General features: G+C 41.3%; 1 protein-coding gene across 1 annotated transcript in view; it reads right to left on the bottom strand.

Moving 5' to 3' along the window:
• Positions 1-18,935, bottom strand: part of SCG3 (secretogranin III) — a 77,047-nt gene that overhangs the window by 46,517 nt on the left and 11,595 nt on the right. Inside the window, exons 3-6 of the mRNA XM_040342682.1 lie at positions 16,176-16,215; positions 15,883-16,086; positions 12,594-12,736; positions 4,616-4,777 (exon numbers count right to left, since the gene is read on the bottom strand). Of these exons, the coding sequence (XP_040198616.1) occupies positions 4,616-4,777; positions 12,594-12,736; positions 15,883-16,086; positions 16,176-16,215 (549 nt within the window). The remainder of the gene's footprint in view (positions 1-4,615; positions 4,778-12,593; positions 12,737-15,882; positions 16,087-16,175; positions 16,216-18,935) is intronic.

Here is an 18,935-nt window from a genome sequence, read left to right as displayed (position 1 = left end):
GGGAAACATACCTGCCATCCAGGACCCATCCCTGCCATCCTGTACACCTTCAACACAAAAACAACCTCCTACAAAACAATACACTAAAAATCAGCGCTCATAGTTCTCAAAAATTATAGTTCTCAAAAATTAATTGACAAAGTCCATTTATTTGTAAAGACAGTCCAAACAACAAAATAAGTAAATATGAAAGTAAATGGTCCATGTATGATCAAAGAGCATAAAATACAGTGCTCTTTGATCATACATGGACCATTTACTTTCATATTTACTTATTTTGTTGTTTGGACTATCTTTACAAATAAATGGACTTTGTCAATTAATTTTTGAGAACTATAATTTTTAAGAAGTATGAGCGCTGATTTTTAGTGCATTGTTATGTCCCTTTGGCACTTCCGGGTACCATATTTTTTCTTGCTGCTCTGGTCTCTCTTTGATACACCCTCATAAAGATAAATATTATTTTTTTACTTTCTATTACACTACTATTGTTCAGCGCCAGTGATTTGTTGTGTTCTCCTACAAAACAACCCAATACCCCCTGTGAAAATAATCAAAAGAGATACACAAACTATGCAGACAAATGACAGCACTACACCCAACATAACTCAATATGTGTAAACTTCCCCTGTAAAACACTGTTAATTGCAGAGCTAATGGTGCAAAAAGAAAAATGAATAAATAAATTCATATCATAGAGCCATAAAAAGAACAATGTGAATGAACTTTTCTCAATAAAGTGCAATATAACAAACAATGTGCAAAATCATGCAAAATCAGCACAAATAAACTAAAACACAAATCGAGTGTCCCCCAAAATCTCAAAGTGCAATATTAGTCTATCACACCGATGGTATAAGTCTATTAGCCAGATTCACATACATCGGCGTATGTTTAAGCTGGCGTAGCGCAGCTCATTTGAGCTACGCCGACGTAAAATAGAGAGGCAAGGCCAGTATTCACAAAGCACTTGCTCCCTAAGTTACGTCGCCATAGCGCAAATGGCCCGGCGTAATCCCGCCTAATTCAAAATAGGCAGGTAGTGGGCGTGCTCCATGTAAAGTACCCGTGACCCCATGTAAATGAGGGCCGTTGGTACGGCGCATGCGCGCGCATGCTCAGAATCACGTCGCAAATACTCATTGCTTTCGACGTGAACGTCACCTACGCCCAGCCCCATTCACGTACGCTTACGCAAACGACGTAAAATACGACGGCTGTTCCGTCGTCCATACCTTGCATGGGCTGCGCCATCTTTTTGGTGGTTTATCTTTACGCCGGCGTATGTCTTATGTAAACGGCGTATCTTACTGCGACGGGCGTACGTACATTCGTGAATCGGCGTATCTTGCTCATTTACATATTCGATGTGTAAATCCACGTACACGCCCCTAGCGGCCAGCGTAAATATGCACATAAGATACGACGGCGTAGGAGACTTACCCCTTAGGAAATTTCCCCTTTACTTCCTCTGTCATAGCTAAAACAGGAAGTGAGAGGAAATCTGTCACGATCAAGCGTCAGGCTTGAAGGCCAATTGCAATATAGCAGTTGCAGGACTACCACTGACCAGCAAGATAGGTACACAGGCCTGGCAGATGACACAGGCTCACCTGAGGTGCGGAGTCTAAGTGCTAACCGGTGTTCACCAGAGCTCCTGATGGTGGAGATAGATTTTGCTGCGTGTTAGCACCAGGTCGCGGTCCTCAGGATCGCCCCACCAGGTGGTGAGCAAGGCGGGGTTCAGTAGCGGATGAGCAGGTAAGGATCAAACAGAAGCATGGTCGGTAAACAAGCCAAAAGGTCGGTAATGAGTATTTGCAGGTTGGGATCAGGCAGAAGCGTAGTCGATGAACAAGCCAAGGGTCGATAACGAGCAGTAGAAAATATGGACGGCAGCAGGGAAGACAGGAGCGAGATACAGGCTGGAGATAGCACAATATTCTGGCAAGGAGAAAGTGCAGAGACATGGCTTATATCAGGAAGTTCGTGGGAGGAGCAAAGAGTTCAAAGTTCAGCTGAAATCAAGGTACAAGGCAGGGTTGTCTAAAGGATCTGACAAGACACTGTCCAGCATCTCAGATAGCTTAGTCAGAAGGTTCATTGCCAGACACAGCTGAGGTCCCAGGTTCATGTCCAGGTCCTGACAAAATCCTTCTAAAGTGAGAGAATCTATGGTTGTCACCAGTACTAGTGTCCACATGGAAGGTTTTTTTCTCTATTGCTGTTCTGGGGACAACCCACAATTTGGGATTTCCTTTTATTTTGAATCTTGATGATAATGGTATACACAACAAATATAGAGGGTAAATCTCCCTAACAGGGGCATAGGCAGCAATAAAAACCTGACAAGTGTTCTAATCCCTCGCCACTCCTTGCTTTTGGTTATGCTTTAATTCCATAACATCTAACAAAAACTTCCATACAAATCTTGGTGGAAAGATCCTATGATCTGTCTTCAACATCCAACTGCAATGAGTCATGTGACCTACTATTCAATCAAAAGGTAAATCACATATTTTCTTACATCGCTTGTACTGGAACCCAATGACTACACGTGAAGCTGTAGACCAGATAAGGGTTGATCACATAAAACATTCATCTGGACAGGCATCAATTCACTAGCTACATATTTTTTCTAAGGTCTTTATTAATGGGAAAAATTTAATACTCTGGGTGGAGGCATTCTGAATGATTATTGGCCAGTTCCAGAAAAGGAGCATATCTGGTAGTTTTCAGAGACAGAAAAGAAAGACAAAACTAACTAACAAAATGTTCTTGCTCTTCGAATTTTTTTCCCCAAACTGCTGATTCTCCAGGGCTTATTATTTAGCAGTGATCTGAAGGTAACTCTCTCATGTGCGAAGTTCACATATAGTGTATGAATAATAATAATATGTAAAGCTATGGAGTATTATTTTGCTACATAAACATAACTGCAAATTCTGGTAGGAGGAACTTGGGAAAACCCTGAAAAAGATTGTGAGGAAATACAAGGGGGTGCTGATAAGTATTGAGCCTTAAAGTTCTTTCTAAATCCCGCCATAACTCGCGGCAGACCTCCGCAATGTCTCCTGGGAACAATGACAAAAGCTCCCAGGAGACATTGCGGCATCGAGGAAGTGACGGAATACCCGCACACTACCTGATGAATCCATATACAGTAAGCGGCCAGTAACATAAAGGATTACTAAGGTACAGTGGAACGAAAAAAAAACAAAAACATGCGGTTTAGTAATTATGCATATGAGTGTATCACTTTTTTTTTTGGTGGGGGAGTGGATCTTGGGTGGGAGTTCCCACACTTTTTTCCCCTGGACTTGACCCCTGGTGGTAGTGTCCAAACACTGGAAGACTTTGGTGCTGACTTTTGATCTACACAGTACTGGACTGTAACCTTTGCAATGGTCTTCATGGATTTCATACTCCAAAGCGAACCACAGTGTACTACATCTTTGAGTTACTAAACACCCATGCTGTTCATGGTGGGGAAAACCCCCACTACCTTCCCACTTTTGAGCTTCTCATTTCCTCTTCTTCAAATCTCTGCATCCCATTGTGAACCAATGGTGCCATTGTGACAATAATGATGTTTTTGTAGACACAACACATACCAATGTTAAAGTGGAGGTTCCACCTATCTAACAACTTAACCTTAAACACAAGGGCACAGTTAGCCTAATAACCGTTCGCCAAACAAAATGTTTACAAAAAGGTTTGTTTACCTTTCTTTATGGTCTGTGAAGCAGGCACTTCCTGGTCAGTCTGTGTGGGGCTGGGCGTGTCTATTTCTTTCCAGCATAGCCGCTATGCTGCTTGGGAATGCAGCGTCACGATTTCAGGCAGAGAAATCTCTACAACATGGGGGCGGGTGAGTCCTTTTCAGGACGCTGCGCCGTTGTCATAGTAACTGTGCAGTGTTGACGGCACGCCCGCCGTCAACACTGCGCATGCGCGGGATAGAGCGGTGAATGCTGGGAGTACAGCATTCGCCGCATCCCGGAAGACACGGACGTAGGGCTTCAGACTGCCAGGAGCTAAGATGGAAACGTCCATCGCTCTATTTTATAAAGTTGACTTTCGGATGAATTAAGAATGCTGGCGCGTACATTCCTGGGACGGGTGAGTACATTATTGTACATGTACTAAGCAGGAAAAAAGGATTTTTAAAAAAAAAAAAGAATTTCGGTGGAACCACCCCTTTAATTAAAACCCTTGTCCCCTTCTAAGCTAAAAACCTTGAATAATCATACGTGTTCTAATATGTAACATAAGATGCTGTAACAGTAACTAACTTAACAACATCTTGTTGATTAGACACATCTTACATATCATTGTATTTTTTTCATATAAAAAAGAAAAAAAATATTGTGGGGCCTTTACCCCCTTGTATTTGTATTTAAAAAATGTCAGTAAATTGAACAAGAAAATAAATGTAAACCCTTTTTCTGCTTTGTGAACAATAATATGGAGATTGCAGAACACAATTATTATTAACCTGATATCTAATCAATATATGAGGCATCGTCAATAAAAGCTTTCATAAAATAATAATTTTTTAAGGCCAAGCTCTGAACTCTTTCCTCCATTCACCAATCAGGATTAAGAAACTTACCATTCTGCCCTCTTGCTTCTCCTCTGTATTGGCGTCTGTTTTGATAGCAGGATAATCCACATCTTCTGATCCCTTTTCCCGATTTTTAGCCTCATTAGCAATTAACTGTTGTAAAACAACAGCCACCTCATCTTCTAATGCGTATGCCTGGCTTTCTGTAATCTGGTAAAAAAAAAGGACAATGCTCATTAAACTATACTTAGCTCATTACATCATACTGTTGAATCAGCCCAACAGTAATGCTGCCAACTGCAGGGCAGGCCAAGTGGATCATTTATTTTACAGTCTGTTTAAAGGAAATCTGTACTGAGGAAGTATCGAGGATGCCATTGATGACAGTTCCTTGGCTGTCATGCTGATCCAATGGCTTCAGTAATTAGTCACTGAGATAGAACAAGTTTGCAGATTAGTAGTATTTGTTGTGACTCCACATTGACTTTCCTGATCTAGGTAATCACTGTTTAGAAAATACTGAAGAGAGAGACAGACACACAACTAGATTGTCCAGGAGTTAACCAAACAATGAAAGCCACCTTACAAGGTACACAGAAGTCAAAAATATAAAAAACAAAAAATAAACATGGCATTTAACCCCCCTACTTCCCGGCCTAGTGTCCCTTTGAATAGTTTGGAACGCCTGGGGGCAGGAAGGATTGGCGATCATGTAACAGCCACAGTGGTCACATGATAGGAAGCCGGTCCCGCTGGCTACCGATCATTACCCTAGACCAGGGGTCTCCAAACTTTTCAAACAAAGGGCCAGTTTATTGTCCTTCAGGCTTTAGGAGGGCCAGAATGTGGCTAGCGGGGGCAGAAATGTCCAGGGCCCGGCATCAGTAAGAATAAATATGGCCTCAGGGTTGGTGGTCAATAGGAGGGTTAGTGTCCCTCTTAGTAGGAGGAATAGTATCCCATCATTTGTATCAGTGGAAGAAATAGGGCCCCATTGTTGAGTCAGTGGGAGGAATAGTGCCCAAGGGCCGGATAAAGGCTAGCAAAGGGCCACATCCGGCCCTCGGGCCACAGTTTGGAGGCCCCTGCCCTAGACTGAGAGCCGTCTTTGACCGCACATATGTGTTTTGGTCAGTTATAAGGGGGTTAAAGAAGATCATAACTCCTTGTAACATTTTTTTCTTTTTGGTCCATCTGCCTGCCTCTAAAAAAAAAAAAAAATGCATCAAATGTGTACCCTTTGGTGTTTTTTGTGCTGCAGGGCCGCTCTTCTTGCTTTTTTGGCCTAGATTGGCCCCACTGTCACCTGGGATTGCTAAGTCACAGCTGTCCCAGGGACCAGCATATTGTACATTCAAACAAAACGTTCCCAGCAAATAGAATGTCCATACACCAGCACTGGCGGCGCAGTGCGCAGATACCCGCCTCCACCATGTGTGTGCAGGTTCTTCCAGGTATTTTGGACCTGGCAGGGACTCTTGATGCATCTGCACACTCACCAAAACTTTTAAGATGGCAACATGGAAAGGAGATGGGGGAGGGAATGGATTTGCCATTGAAATTCTGCTTTAGTTAGCACTGCCTCTCCACCTTGTTCATTCAGAAAATGCAAAGCATTCTTTGAAAGGCACCCATGTTAAGGGGCCGACCTCCTGTGTTCAGAATGCATCAGGCCAGCTGCTCAGCTTGGGACTTGGAAGCAAGAGAAGATTACTGGAGTAGTTGTAACTACTTCAGTGATTTCCTTCTTCCAAAGGCATCGACCAGGTATGGTATATACACAGTTACATTGATCCAAGCTGGACTAATGTAAATGTATAAAATATACAATACTCCTGTAAAGAACAACTCCACTTTTGCTGAGAAAAAAACATTCCCCTCTATGTGATCGATGTACTTTGCAGGGATTTTCACGAACTCTGATTCCTACCTTTTATTATTCTCATAATATAGTTGTTTGTCTGTGCAGAGTGAATCTGTATGGGAGTGGTTTTATTACTACTATTATTATTATACAGGATTTATATAGCGCCAACAGTTTGCGTAGCACTTTACAACATGGAAGCACACAGTACAATTACAATACAGGAGGAATCAGAGGCCCCTACTCGTTAGAGATTACCATCCAAAAGGGAGGGTCAAGTGATAAAAAAAGGTAATAATTGTAGGGGATGATCTGATGTAGAAAATAAAAATACAGTTGTTAGGCGGGGCCAAAATAGGCTTCTCTGAAAAGAGGGTTTTCAGGGATTGTCTAAAAGCAAACAGAGTAGGAGATAGTCGGACAGATTGGGGTACGGAGTTCCAAAGGACAAGAGTGGCTCGGGAAAAGTCCTGAAGGCGAGCATATGAGGAGGTGACGATATAACTATCAGTCAGCTGCTGCACCTGCTGGGCTCTATTGAGGAAATTGGCAAAGTCTGCATCTCTTTAGATGTGATTTCTCGTCACCAGAAATAAAAATTTTGTTGCAGGGGATACTCAAAAGTTGTATCTTAAAGCGGATGTCCGCTGTCCGCTGACGAAAAAAATATTAAAAGTCAGCAGCTACAAATACTGCAGCTGCTGACTTTTAATATCGGCACACTTACCTGTCCTGGAGTCCAGCGCCGTCCACAGCAGAGGACTAGCAGAGGAGAGGAGATGGTCAGAGACCACAGACATAGTACAGGAGATGGTCAGAGACTGCAGACACAGTACAGCAGATGATCAGAGACTGCAGACATAGTACAGGAGATGGTCAGAGACTGCAGACATAGTACAGGAGATGGTCAGAGACTACAGACATACAGAGCGAAGGAGGGAGGGGAAAACTCTGCCACTTCGGCGCCCCCACCTCTGCAGGCGCCTGGGTGCAAAGCACCCTGTGCACCCTGCCTAGGATCGGCCCTGTCTGCAACCTTGAAGAGCCCCAGATCATCAGCCAAACATGTTAAGTAAAAGACTTGTGTTGCTATTGTATATGCTAAGGTAATTTTTTTTCATTTTAAATTTTTATTTCTTTCACGAAAGTGGAGTTACCCTTTAAGTAAAACTGTGTTCATTTCCATCATCCAGCTATGTGCAGTGCATGTGTACATTTCCTAGCACATGATTGGATTTTGAAATGAGATATTGCTTCATTATATTCACTAAGCTTTGTGAACACTCATTATCCATTTAACAAATCTGCCCCATACACATGGATTGAACATGAACATTTTTAGCTCTCAGTAATCTCAGAATTTTATGCATGCTGCATAGATAAGAAGTTCAATAACACAATGTCACAGTGACTCAAGTCATTTTCTCCTGTAAAATGTTGTGAATTTCTGCTATTTTAATAAAAGTGCTAGTAGTCATCAGTAGAATTGCTGCCAATGTTTCCCCCTCCTCTGTCTTAGTCACCCAGCTCGTCCTACAAGTCAGGATAAGCATTGGCTGTCTCCTTTCCTTGCTGCTGGTGGAATTGATTTATTAAGCCTCCTGGCGTCTAATTTCTTCATTTATTGTCTGCGGACCTGCCTGAGACGTGCCGCAGCTCTGGCTCTGGATCTTTAACTTCCTGCTATTCCCAGCGCTGTAACTTAAGCTGTGTGTGCAGAGCCCTCTACATAATATTCTATTAAACTTTCATTTTCTAGTCACCTCCAAGATCAAAGGTTTTTCTGTGTGGCCTTTTCTGATGAAAAATGCAACTTTAATACGGCATAAAAAAAAAACATCAAATATCAATTTAATGGAAATTTACCAGTCCAATGCTGCAGTCAGCACAACTAAAATAATTACTTTTCAAGAGTTAGTAATGCTAAATTCCAGGGGGACATCAGAAACATTGAAATTTTGTTTACCACCATATTGCCAAATGATTTGTAATTCTGTTCAGCCGGTCTTATGAGCCCCTCTTACCTACCAGTTAGCACAGCCAGAGACAGGACCCCCACTGCTCTAATAAATCAATTTATCCCGGCTGGGGACCTACCCCGGCTTGTGACTGGATAATGAAAGAGCAGCAATGTACTAACGAGTGTTCCACTCATTCTGTCGCCATATCCACAAAGGACACAATGCAAAGCATTGCAATTCAAAGCAAAGCATTCAGTCCGCCATGAATGCTGCTGCCACACTCATCCACCTTACAAACCATTCAGCGTCTGCTACCCCTCTCTGCCAAACCCTCTATTGGCTGCCACTCATCCAACAAATTAAATTCAAAATTCTAATAACTTACAGAACCATCCACAACTCAGCCCCCAGCTACACCTCTAGCCTAGTCTAAAAATACCAACCTAATTGTCCTCTTCGTTCCTCTCAAGATCTCCTGCTCTCTAGCTCCCTCATCACCTCCCCCCATACTCGCCTCCAGGAATTCTTCTGAGCCTCTCCCATCCTCTGGAATTCCCTACCCCAATCTGTCAGCCTATCTCCAAATCTATCCACTTTTAAGCTGCATTCACACCTGAGCGTAGGCCGTTCGGTCGTTTTTTCCCGGCGTTTTGTCGCGCGCATTCATGCTTATGTGCGCGTTTGCATACAGCGTCGTCCGACGTTTTTGTACTTCAACGTTTTTTATTTTAGCCAATAGGAAAAAATAAAAAAGCGAGAAAAATCGCAAGAAAAATTGCAAGAAAAATCGCAAGAAAACTCCAGAGTCCAGGACTCCAGAGAGAGCCTGACTCTCCTGTCGGTTAGGCAGAAAACAAACTGAAGCTGCTAGAGCAGGGTGTGGGTTATGCCTGGGGGAGCCACGCCCCCTGGGAGGAGCGGCATGAAGGAAAGTTTTTAACACCTTAGGTGCTGTAGAATTCTGCCTAAATCTCCTGGTAGGAAGAAGCATAACCCTAAGGTCAATGAAGGCTGTGTCCGTCTATGAACGAAAGAGAAAAATGATCATCTTTTCATCACTTGTTGCTATGTTGGTAGATTTTTTTTATCTTCTGCCTGGGTGAAATGTTCTATTGATTAAAGCGACAAAACGCCCGTAGCAAACGCTCGTTGTCGCGCTAGTCGCTAGTCGCTTGAATCGAGCGGTTCCATTACTTTCTATAGGAAATGGAAACGCTCAAAAACACCCAAACCGCCCGATTTGCGCGACAAAAAAGGGTCTGGAACTTGTTTGAGCCTCAGGCGTTCGGCATCAGGCTTTTGGAGTGGAGATGTGAACCATCTCCTTAGGGAATACTGTATTTTTCCCCCTCTAGCGTTTTTGAGCGTCGCGCTTCAGGCGACAAAACGCTCAGGTGTGAATGCAGCCTAAGGCGATCCCTGAAAACGTTTCTCTTCAGAGAAGTCTATCCTGCCTCCAAGTAACAACTGTACTTTCATTTTCTTCATTAGATCATCCCCCTCAGTTCTTTACCCTTTTGTATCACTTGACCCTCCCTTCTAGATTGTAAATTCTAACGAGTAGGGCCCTCTGATTCCTCCTGTATTGAATTGTATTGTTATTGTACTGTCTGTCCTAACATTGTAAAGAGCTGTGCAAACTGTTGGCGCTATATAAATCCTGTATTATAATAATAATTAGATTGGCTGAGTGCTCCACCACCCACTCCTAGTTTGAGCACTGCTGTATAAGGGAGCATAAGGCCTCGTTCACATTGAAGTACTTAAAGTGGAAGTAAAGAAAAAAAAACTAACTAACTCTAAACCTACTCTCACCCACATTCTAAGGCCTCGTACACACGACCGTTTTCCCTCGACAAAATCCATCAACAAAAATGCTGGCAGAGCATTTTTTCCGAGAAAAATGGCCGTGTGTATGTTTTTCGTCGAGAAAACTGTCGTGGATCTCGACGAGAAAAAAAGAGAACATATTCTCTTTTTTCTCGTCGGGAGTCTCAATTTCCTCGTCGTGTTTCTCGTCGGGCTGGTTTACGATGAGAAACATGTTCGTGTGTATGCTTAGAAACCCGCGCATGCTCAGAATAAAGTATGAGACGGGAGCGCACCTTCGGTAAAAGTAGCGTTCGTAATGGAGATAGCACATTTGTCACGCTGTAACAGACTGAAAAGCGCGAATCGTCTCTCACCAAACTTTTACTTAACACGCAGTAACATGAGATTAGCAAAAGCAGCCCTAAGGGTGGCGCCAGTGGAATCAAACTTCCCCTTTATAGTGCCGTCGTACGTGTTGTACGTCACCGCATTTGAGAATGATGAGATTTTGTCTTGACAGTGTGTATGTAAGGAAAGCTTGACAAGATTCTTGTCAAGCCTGACAAGAACCTCGTCGAGGAAAACAACGTTTCATTTACGACGAGATTCTCGGTCGTGTGTACGAGGCTCAGCCTAATCATCTAGCCCTGTAAAAAAAAGATAGCCATAGTTACCTATTTTGCAGCCGCTCCAGTCGGGTACCAAGGCTGAGCTATCAGCAGCAGCTTCAGTGTGTAGAAGAGGCAGCCGACAATGGAAGCCCCATAGTAAGTCCATGAGTGACGTCACTTGCCACTCATAGTTGGCTTTCTCCTGCACACAAAGGACTCTGCTGGAGGCTTTAAAATAGGTAAGTATATCCATCTTTTCTTTACAGGGCAAGATAGATTAGGCTTAGAATGTGGGTGGGGGTAGGTTTTTGCCTTTACTTCCACCTTAAACTTACACCCGTGCAAAAGCAGTGATTTTCTGCATTGGGATGCACAAGTGTTTTGTCCCATTCATGTCAATTGGGATGCAGCGGCTGCATGGACTCCAATGCTCCCAATTTTACATCTGTGAGGGTGCACAGTGTCTGTGTTTGGGGCCCTGCACCCAAATCCACACAACTCTCAAATGAATTATCTCATAACTCAGAACATTAATATTTATTAAAGAATTTTATATTTAGTAGCTATGTTTTTAAGGCATTGTTAGTGTAAAATATTATTGGATTACCATATTGGTGACACAATAGTCTTAAAGTAGCCGGATGTATTGCAAATTGTAGTTTATATGAACATATGGTGTATCTATTATATTCTCAAGTCCCACATTTCAGTGATTTACAATGCTTATGCAAAGTGTACATTCACCTTTTTAGAAAAAAACAGGGTGTTAGTTCACCTTTTCATTTTTTTTGACATGATGAACTAACCCTTTAAATGGAAAACTGACATAAAAGCTGCCATTGTTAGTTGCCTGGCTGCCATGGTGACTCTTTAGCTTTAAGTCTTTGAGTCCCTAGCAAAGAACCATTTCGCCATTAAGGATGTTCCTGATCTGCTGTTCTTTTGTTCTATTCAGAAGATATTAATACCAGTAGATCAGCATAGCACATTTAGACCACTAGCATTTTCAGAAGGAGGTCAAGCAATGGCCAGCCTCCATATTTTTCCCACTATGAGTTAAAAGTAAAGCTTAAATTTATTTTTATTTTTTTAAATCAGCGCAAGGGATGTTACTTGTATTAACCACTTCCCGCCCGGTGCATAGTCAAATGACGGCCGCAGGAACCCTTATTCCCTCTGGGCGGCCGTCATATGTGTCCGATGTGTCCGCCACAATATTGCAGTCCTGAAAAACCTGATAAGCACCATTACTAGTAAAAAAAAATAGAAAAATTCAGAAATCTATCCCCTATTTTGTAGACGCTATAACTTTTGTGCAAACCAATCAATATACGCTTATTGCGATTTTTTTTACCAAAAATATGTAGAAAAATACGTATCGGCCTAGACTGAGAAAAAAAACGTTTTTTTTTTTTTAAATAGGATATTTATTATAGCAAAAAGTAAAAAATATTGTTTTTTTTTTCAAAATTGTCAGTCTTTTTTTGTTTATAGCGCAAAAAATTAAAACTGCAGAAATGATCAAATACCACCAAAAGAAAGCTCTATTTGTGGGAAAAAACGGATGTCAATTTTGTTTGGGAGCCACATCGCATGACCGCGCAATTGTCATTCAAAGTGTGACAGCGCTGAAAGCTGAAAATTGGCCTGGGCAGGAAGGGGGTGAAAATCCCCGGTATTGAAGTGGTTACATGAAATGTGTCCCTTGTGCTTGTGGCTGCAAAGCTGAGCAGCACAGTAAGCAAATAACTACTTAGAGAACATGTTTAATCACTTACCAGACCCAGATTTAGGAGCTTGGAAACAATCTTATCAAATACCCCTCGGTCATTTTCTTCATAAATTCTCATTGCAATCTTCTGAACAATATCTTCAGCAGTTAACGGGGTTCCATCTAATTGGTGGAGACCATCAGGATCATCTAAGGGAATAAATGGAATTTTAAATATTTTCTACTGTCTGGATCTTGCCTGTAAATACAACTTAGATGAGAGTGAATGATGGTAACATTGCATTCATTAGTACATGGTTTTAGCTTTGGGCTTCACTCTTTAAAACCTCTGCTAACTCATTTCCATTCATAGGGCATCATACATAAAGAAGGCAAAATTTGCCGATCTATTTCATTTACATAAGGAATTTGTTTCAGTTTTGTGCACTACATATACAAATGCACTTGAGAAAGAAAGACATTTAATTGCTGTCTGTAATTAAAAGGATAAACAAAAACTGGACTTCAAATACTTGAAAAGAAGGTGAATTGATGGAAACATAGCTCTACTCTTCCTATGAACTTATAATTACATTTCTTAACAGAAGCCTGTATATAAATGAAGACTATCTGGTTCAAAGCAGTGTATTCTTTATGAAACATCTCAATGCATTCTACCAAAAATAATAAAAAATCTGTACCAAATCCAACTGTAAAAATACAAACTTAGAAATTCATTATAAAACATTTTACCAATATGTTTGCAAAATTTTGATATTCTAATGAGGTAATCATGCCTACCTAGCATCACTTATTAATTCAGTAATTGACAAAAGTGAGTACATCCATCACTGCTGAAGGGATGGGGGGGGGGGGGGTCAGCCTGTCAGTGCTCAGACCATACGCCGCACACTGCATCAAATTGGTCTGCATGGCTGTCGTCTCAGAAGGAAACCTCTTCTAAAGATGATGCACAAGAAAGCCTGCAAACAGTTTGCTGAAGACAAGCAGACTAAGGACATGGATTACTGGAACCATGTCCTGTGGTCTGATGAGATCAAGATAAACTTATTTGGTTCAGATGGTGTCAATCGTGTGTGGTGGCAACCAGATGAGGAGTACAAAGACAAGTGTGTCTTGCCTACAGCCAAGCATGGTGGTGGGAATGTCATGGTCTGGAGCTGCATGAGTGCTGTCGGCACTGGGAAGCTACAGTTCATTGAGGGAACCATGAATGCCAATGTACTGTGACATACTGAAGACACGCATGATCCTCACCCTTTGGAGACTGGGCCGCAGGGTGGAATTTCAACATGATAACGACTCCAAACACACCTCCAAGATGACCACTGCCTTGCTAAAGAAGCTGAGAGTAAAGGTGATGGACTGGCAAAAAATGTCTCCAGACCTAAACCCTACTAAGCATCTGTGGGGCATCCTCAAACGCAAGATGGAGAAGCGCAAGGTCTCTAACATCCACCAGCTCTGTGATGTCGTTATGGAGGAGTGGAAGAGGACTTCAGTGGCAACCTGTGAAGCTCTGGTGAACTCAATGGGCAAAAAGGTTAAGGCAGTGCTAGAAAAAAATGATGGGCGCACAAAATTTTGAGACTTTGGGCCCAGCAGGAACATTTTTACTTAGGGGTGCACTCACTTTTGCTGCCAGCGGTTTAGACATATATTGTTGTGTGTTGAGTTATTTTGAGGGGACAGCAAATTTACACTGTTATACAAGCTACTCACTACTTTACATTGTAGTAAAGAGTAATTTCTTCAGTGTAGTCACATGAAAAGATATAATAAAATATTTACAAATATGAAAGGGGTGTACTCACTTTTGTGAGATACTGTATATAATCTGGCAATAAAGTGTCAAAATCATACAGTGTGTAGCTAAGGCATGTACCCACAGTTATAGTTACAACAAACAACCTTGAAATTCCACACATTTAATTTTTCACATTAAATATTATTTTTTTTCTCTTCCCCTTTTTTTTTTTTTTTTGAGAGAAGATATGTACTGAAGATATGTAAGAATATATACTATATTCTGTAAGTATATGTAGATGGTCTTCATATATATACCTGTTTTGTATAGGGTAAATCCCTGTAATACCTATATAAACTAATAAAATAATATTGAACAAATAATAATAATAATAATTTGAAGAATCCAATGCATAAAATCGATTCCCATTGTATATTCCAGTTAGGAAAAATAGGGTAAACTACGGAAACATTAAGTAAAAAGTCTTAGGCCTCGTACACACAGCCGTTTTCCTCGACAAAATCCATCAAGAAACTTGGTGGCAGAGCTTTTTTGCCGAGGAAAAAGTCCTGTGTATGTTTTTCATCGAGAAAACTGTTGAGAAAATGGACGAGGAAAAAAGAGAACAAGTTCTCCTTTTCCTCGTCGGGAGTCTCAATTTCCTCGTCGTGTTCCTCGTCAGGCTGGTTTTGGACGAGAAACACGATCGTGTGTATGCTTAGAAACCCGCGCATGCTCAGAATAAAGTATGAGATGGGTGCGTGCCTTCGGTAAAAGTAGCGTTTGTAATGGAGATAGCACATTTGTCACGCTGTAACAGACTGAAAAGTGCAAATCGTCTCTTACCAAACCTTTACTTAACACGCAGTAACATGAGATTAGCAAAAGCAACCCCAAGGGTTGTGCCAGTGAACTTCCCCTGCCATTGTATGTGCTGTACATCACTGCGTTTGAGAACGACGAGATTTGGTCTTGACAGTGTGTACGCAAAGAAAGCTAGACAAGATTCTCGACAAGCCTGAAGCCTCGTACACACGACCGAGGAACTCGACGGGCGAAACACATCGTTTTGCTCGTCGAGTTCCTTGTTAGGCTGTTGAGGAACTCGACGTGCCAATTTTCTCCATTCGCGTCGAGGAAAGAGAGAACATGCTCTCTTTTTGGCTCGGCGAGTTCCTCAACAGTTTCCTCGTCTAAAAATGTACACACGACCGGTTTCCTCTGCAAAAAAAAAAAAAAACAGCAAGTTTCTTGCTGGTTTTTGCAGAGAAACTCGGTTGTGTGTACGAGGCCTGACAAGGAACTCGTCGAGGAAAACAATGTTTCATTTACGACGAGTTCCTCGGTCGTGTGTACGAGGCCTCACATGTTTAATTTGTCTATGAGGGGCAATGGTCTTCAAGGAATGAAGCTCATTTTTTCCTTTTTTTCAAAGGTGTTTTCTGACTTACTACTTGTAAGTTTCAGAATGAGTAATAAATATTACTGGTGTAAATCCGAAGAATCTCACAATAGTATAATGGACATGTCTGTCTTCATCATCTAAATATATAAAAGTGGTGGGCTGCTTGAATCAATAGCAAAATACCTTCATCTTTAAAATCCAGTCCACCTTTGGTGGAGTCGAAATACTCCACAGGCTTCAAGCTCTTTGTTGTGTCTCCATCCTCAGGGGCGGCCTTCTGGCCATTCGTTGTACTTATTACTCCACCGCTTCTTTTCACATTTTTCTCTTTTTCTGCCACTGACATCAAGAAACTCAAGTCATCCACAAGGGAATCATTTTTCGTTTCTACAGGACGACAAAATAAATAGAAATTTAGCATTTTCATAACAGCATAGCAATAAAAATGTTTCCTTTGCACGTCTATTATAACTTACCTGTGCTTGCACCTCTGCTCACTGTGTCCGCCTCTGCAATCTTTTTAGGGAGAGGATTAAAAAAAAGAATTAACTTGATGCATTATTCTGGGTCATTTGTATTATTACTGGTATCTTTTTTTTCTCGTTAGCATTCTTCAGCGTGACTCGTGCCCCTGATCCAAGTCACTTTTAAGAAAAATTTGATTTCTAGGCCTCATGCACACTGGACGTTATGTTATTATAACGTTATCAAAACGGCAGTAGCTTTGCAGTGAGTTTTTCAACGATTTTCAGCATTTTGCAATAGCGGTTTTAAGCGTTTTCAACGTTAGCGTTTTTAAACATTTTTTTTAAATCAATGGGATGAAAAATATGAAAAACTACGTTTTTGAGCATTTATCTGTGTTTTTTGATGTTAGAGCGTTTTTACAGCTGAAAAACTCTTCCCAGAACACACTTGTTTTGGTTTTTCTTTTTACAGCCCAAAAACTGCATTGCGAAAAACTGTTGATAACTTTACTAAAGGCAAATCCACTTTGCATTACAAGTGCAAACTACAAGTGCAAAGTGCACTTGAAATTGCACTTGGAAGTGCAGTCGCTGTAGATCTGATGGGGGACATGCAAGGAAAATAAAAAACTGCATTTTAGCTTGCACATGATTGGATAATAAAATCAGCAGAGCTTCCCCTCATTTCAGATCTTCCCTCCATATTTACAGCGACTGCACTTCCAAGTGTTTAATGTTGAACACATTTAACCACTTAAGCCCCGGACCAATACGCTGTCTAAAGACCCAAGGTGTTTTTACAATTTGTCACTGCGCTGCTTTAACTGGTAATTGCGCGGTCATGCAATGTTGTACCGAAACGAAATTTGCGTCCTTTTCTTCCCACAAATAGAGCTTTCTTTTGATGGTATTTGATTGCCTATGCGATTTTTATTTTTTGCGATATAAACGGAAAAAGACCGAAAATTTTGAAAACAAAAGATTTTTCTTATAACAAAAAGTAAAAAATATCGAATAAACTAAATTTTAGTCAAACATTTAGGCCAAAATGTATTCAGCCACATGTCTTTTGTAAAAAAAAATTACAAAAAGTTGTCACTAAATGATATATTGCTCACACATGCCATGGTTATATGTGGAATTGCACCCCAAAATACATTCTGCTGCTTCTTCTGAGTACGGGGATACCACATGTGTGGGACTTTTTGGGAGCCTAGCCACGTACGGGACCCCGAAAACCAAGCACCGCCTTCAGCATTTCTAAGGGCGCAAATTTTTGATTTCACTCCTCACTACCTATCACAGTTTCGAAGGCCATAAAATGCCAAAATAGCACAAAACCCCCCCAAATGACCCCATTTTGGAAAGTAGACACCCCAAGCTATTTGCTGAGAGGCATGTCGAGTCCATGGAATATTTTATATTTTGACACAAGTTGCGGGAATATGACAAACTGATTTTTTTTTGCACAAAGTTGTCACTAAATGATATATTTCTCACACATGCCATGGTTATATGTGGAATTGCACCCCAAAATACATTCTGCTGCTTCTCCTGAGTACAGGGATACCACATGTGTGGGACTTTTTGGGAGCCTAGCCGCGTACGGGACCCCGATCACCACCTTCAAGATTTCTAAGGGCATAAATTTTTGATTTCACTCCTCACTACCTATCATAGTTTTGAAGGCCATACAATGCCAAGATGGCACACAACCCCCCCCAAATGACCCCATTTTGGAAAGAAGACACCCCAAGCTATTTGCTGAGAGGCATGTTGAGTCCATGGAATATTTAATTTTTTTTGCCCCAAGTGATTGAATATTGACCAAAAAAATAAATAAAAAATAAATTACAAAACGTTGTCACTAAAAGATATATTTCTCACACATGCCATGGTTATATGTGGTATTGCACCCCAAAATACATTCTGCTGCTTCTCCTGAGTACGGGGATACCACATGTGTGGGACTTTTTGGGAGCTTAGCCGCGTACGGGACCCCGAAAACCAATCACCACCTTCAAGATTTCTAAGGACATACATTTTTGATTTCACTCACACAAATCTTGAAGGCGGTGATTGGTTTTCGGGGTCCCGTACTTGGCTAGGCTCCCAAAAAGTCCCACACATGTGGTATCTCCGTACTCAGGAGAAGCAGCAGAATGTATTTTGGGGTGCAATTCCACATATAACCATGGCATGTGTGAGAAATATATCATTTAGTGACAACGTTTTGTAATTTTTTATTTTTTTTGGTCAATATTCAATCACTTGGGGCAAAAAAATGTAATATTCCATGGACTTAACATGCCTCTCAGCAAATAGCTTGGGGTGTCTTCTTTACAAAATGGGGTCATTTGGGGGGGTTGTGTGCCATCTTGGCATTTTATGGCCTTCAAAACTATGATAGGTAGTGAGGAGTGAAATCAAAAATGTATGCCCTTAGAAATCTTGAAGATGGTGATTGGTTTTCGGGGCCCCGTACGCGGCTAGGCTCCCAAAAAGTCCCACACATGTGGTATCCCCGTACTCAGGAGAAGCAGCAGAATGTATTTTGGGGTGCAATTCCACATATAACCATGGCATGTGTGAGAAATATATCATTTAGTGACAACTTTGTGCAAAAAAAAATCAGTTTATCATATTCCCGCAACTTGTGTCAAAATATAAAATATTCCATGGACTCGACATCCCTCTCAGAAAATAGCTTGGGGTGTCTACTTTCCAAAATGGGGTCATTTGGGGGGTTTTTGTGCTATTTTGGCATTT

The sequence above is a fragment of the Rana temporaria genome, chromosome 3 (assembly GCF_905171775.1).
Source record: "Rana temporaria chromosome 3, aRanTem1.1, whole genome shotgun sequence".
Classification (NCBI taxonomy): domain Eukaryota; kingdom Metazoa; phylum Chordata; class Amphibia; order Anura; family Ranidae; genus Rana; species Rana temporaria.
The sequence above is the reverse complement of the archived record's forward strand: the minus strand, read 5'-3'. Positions and strand labels throughout refer to the sequence as shown.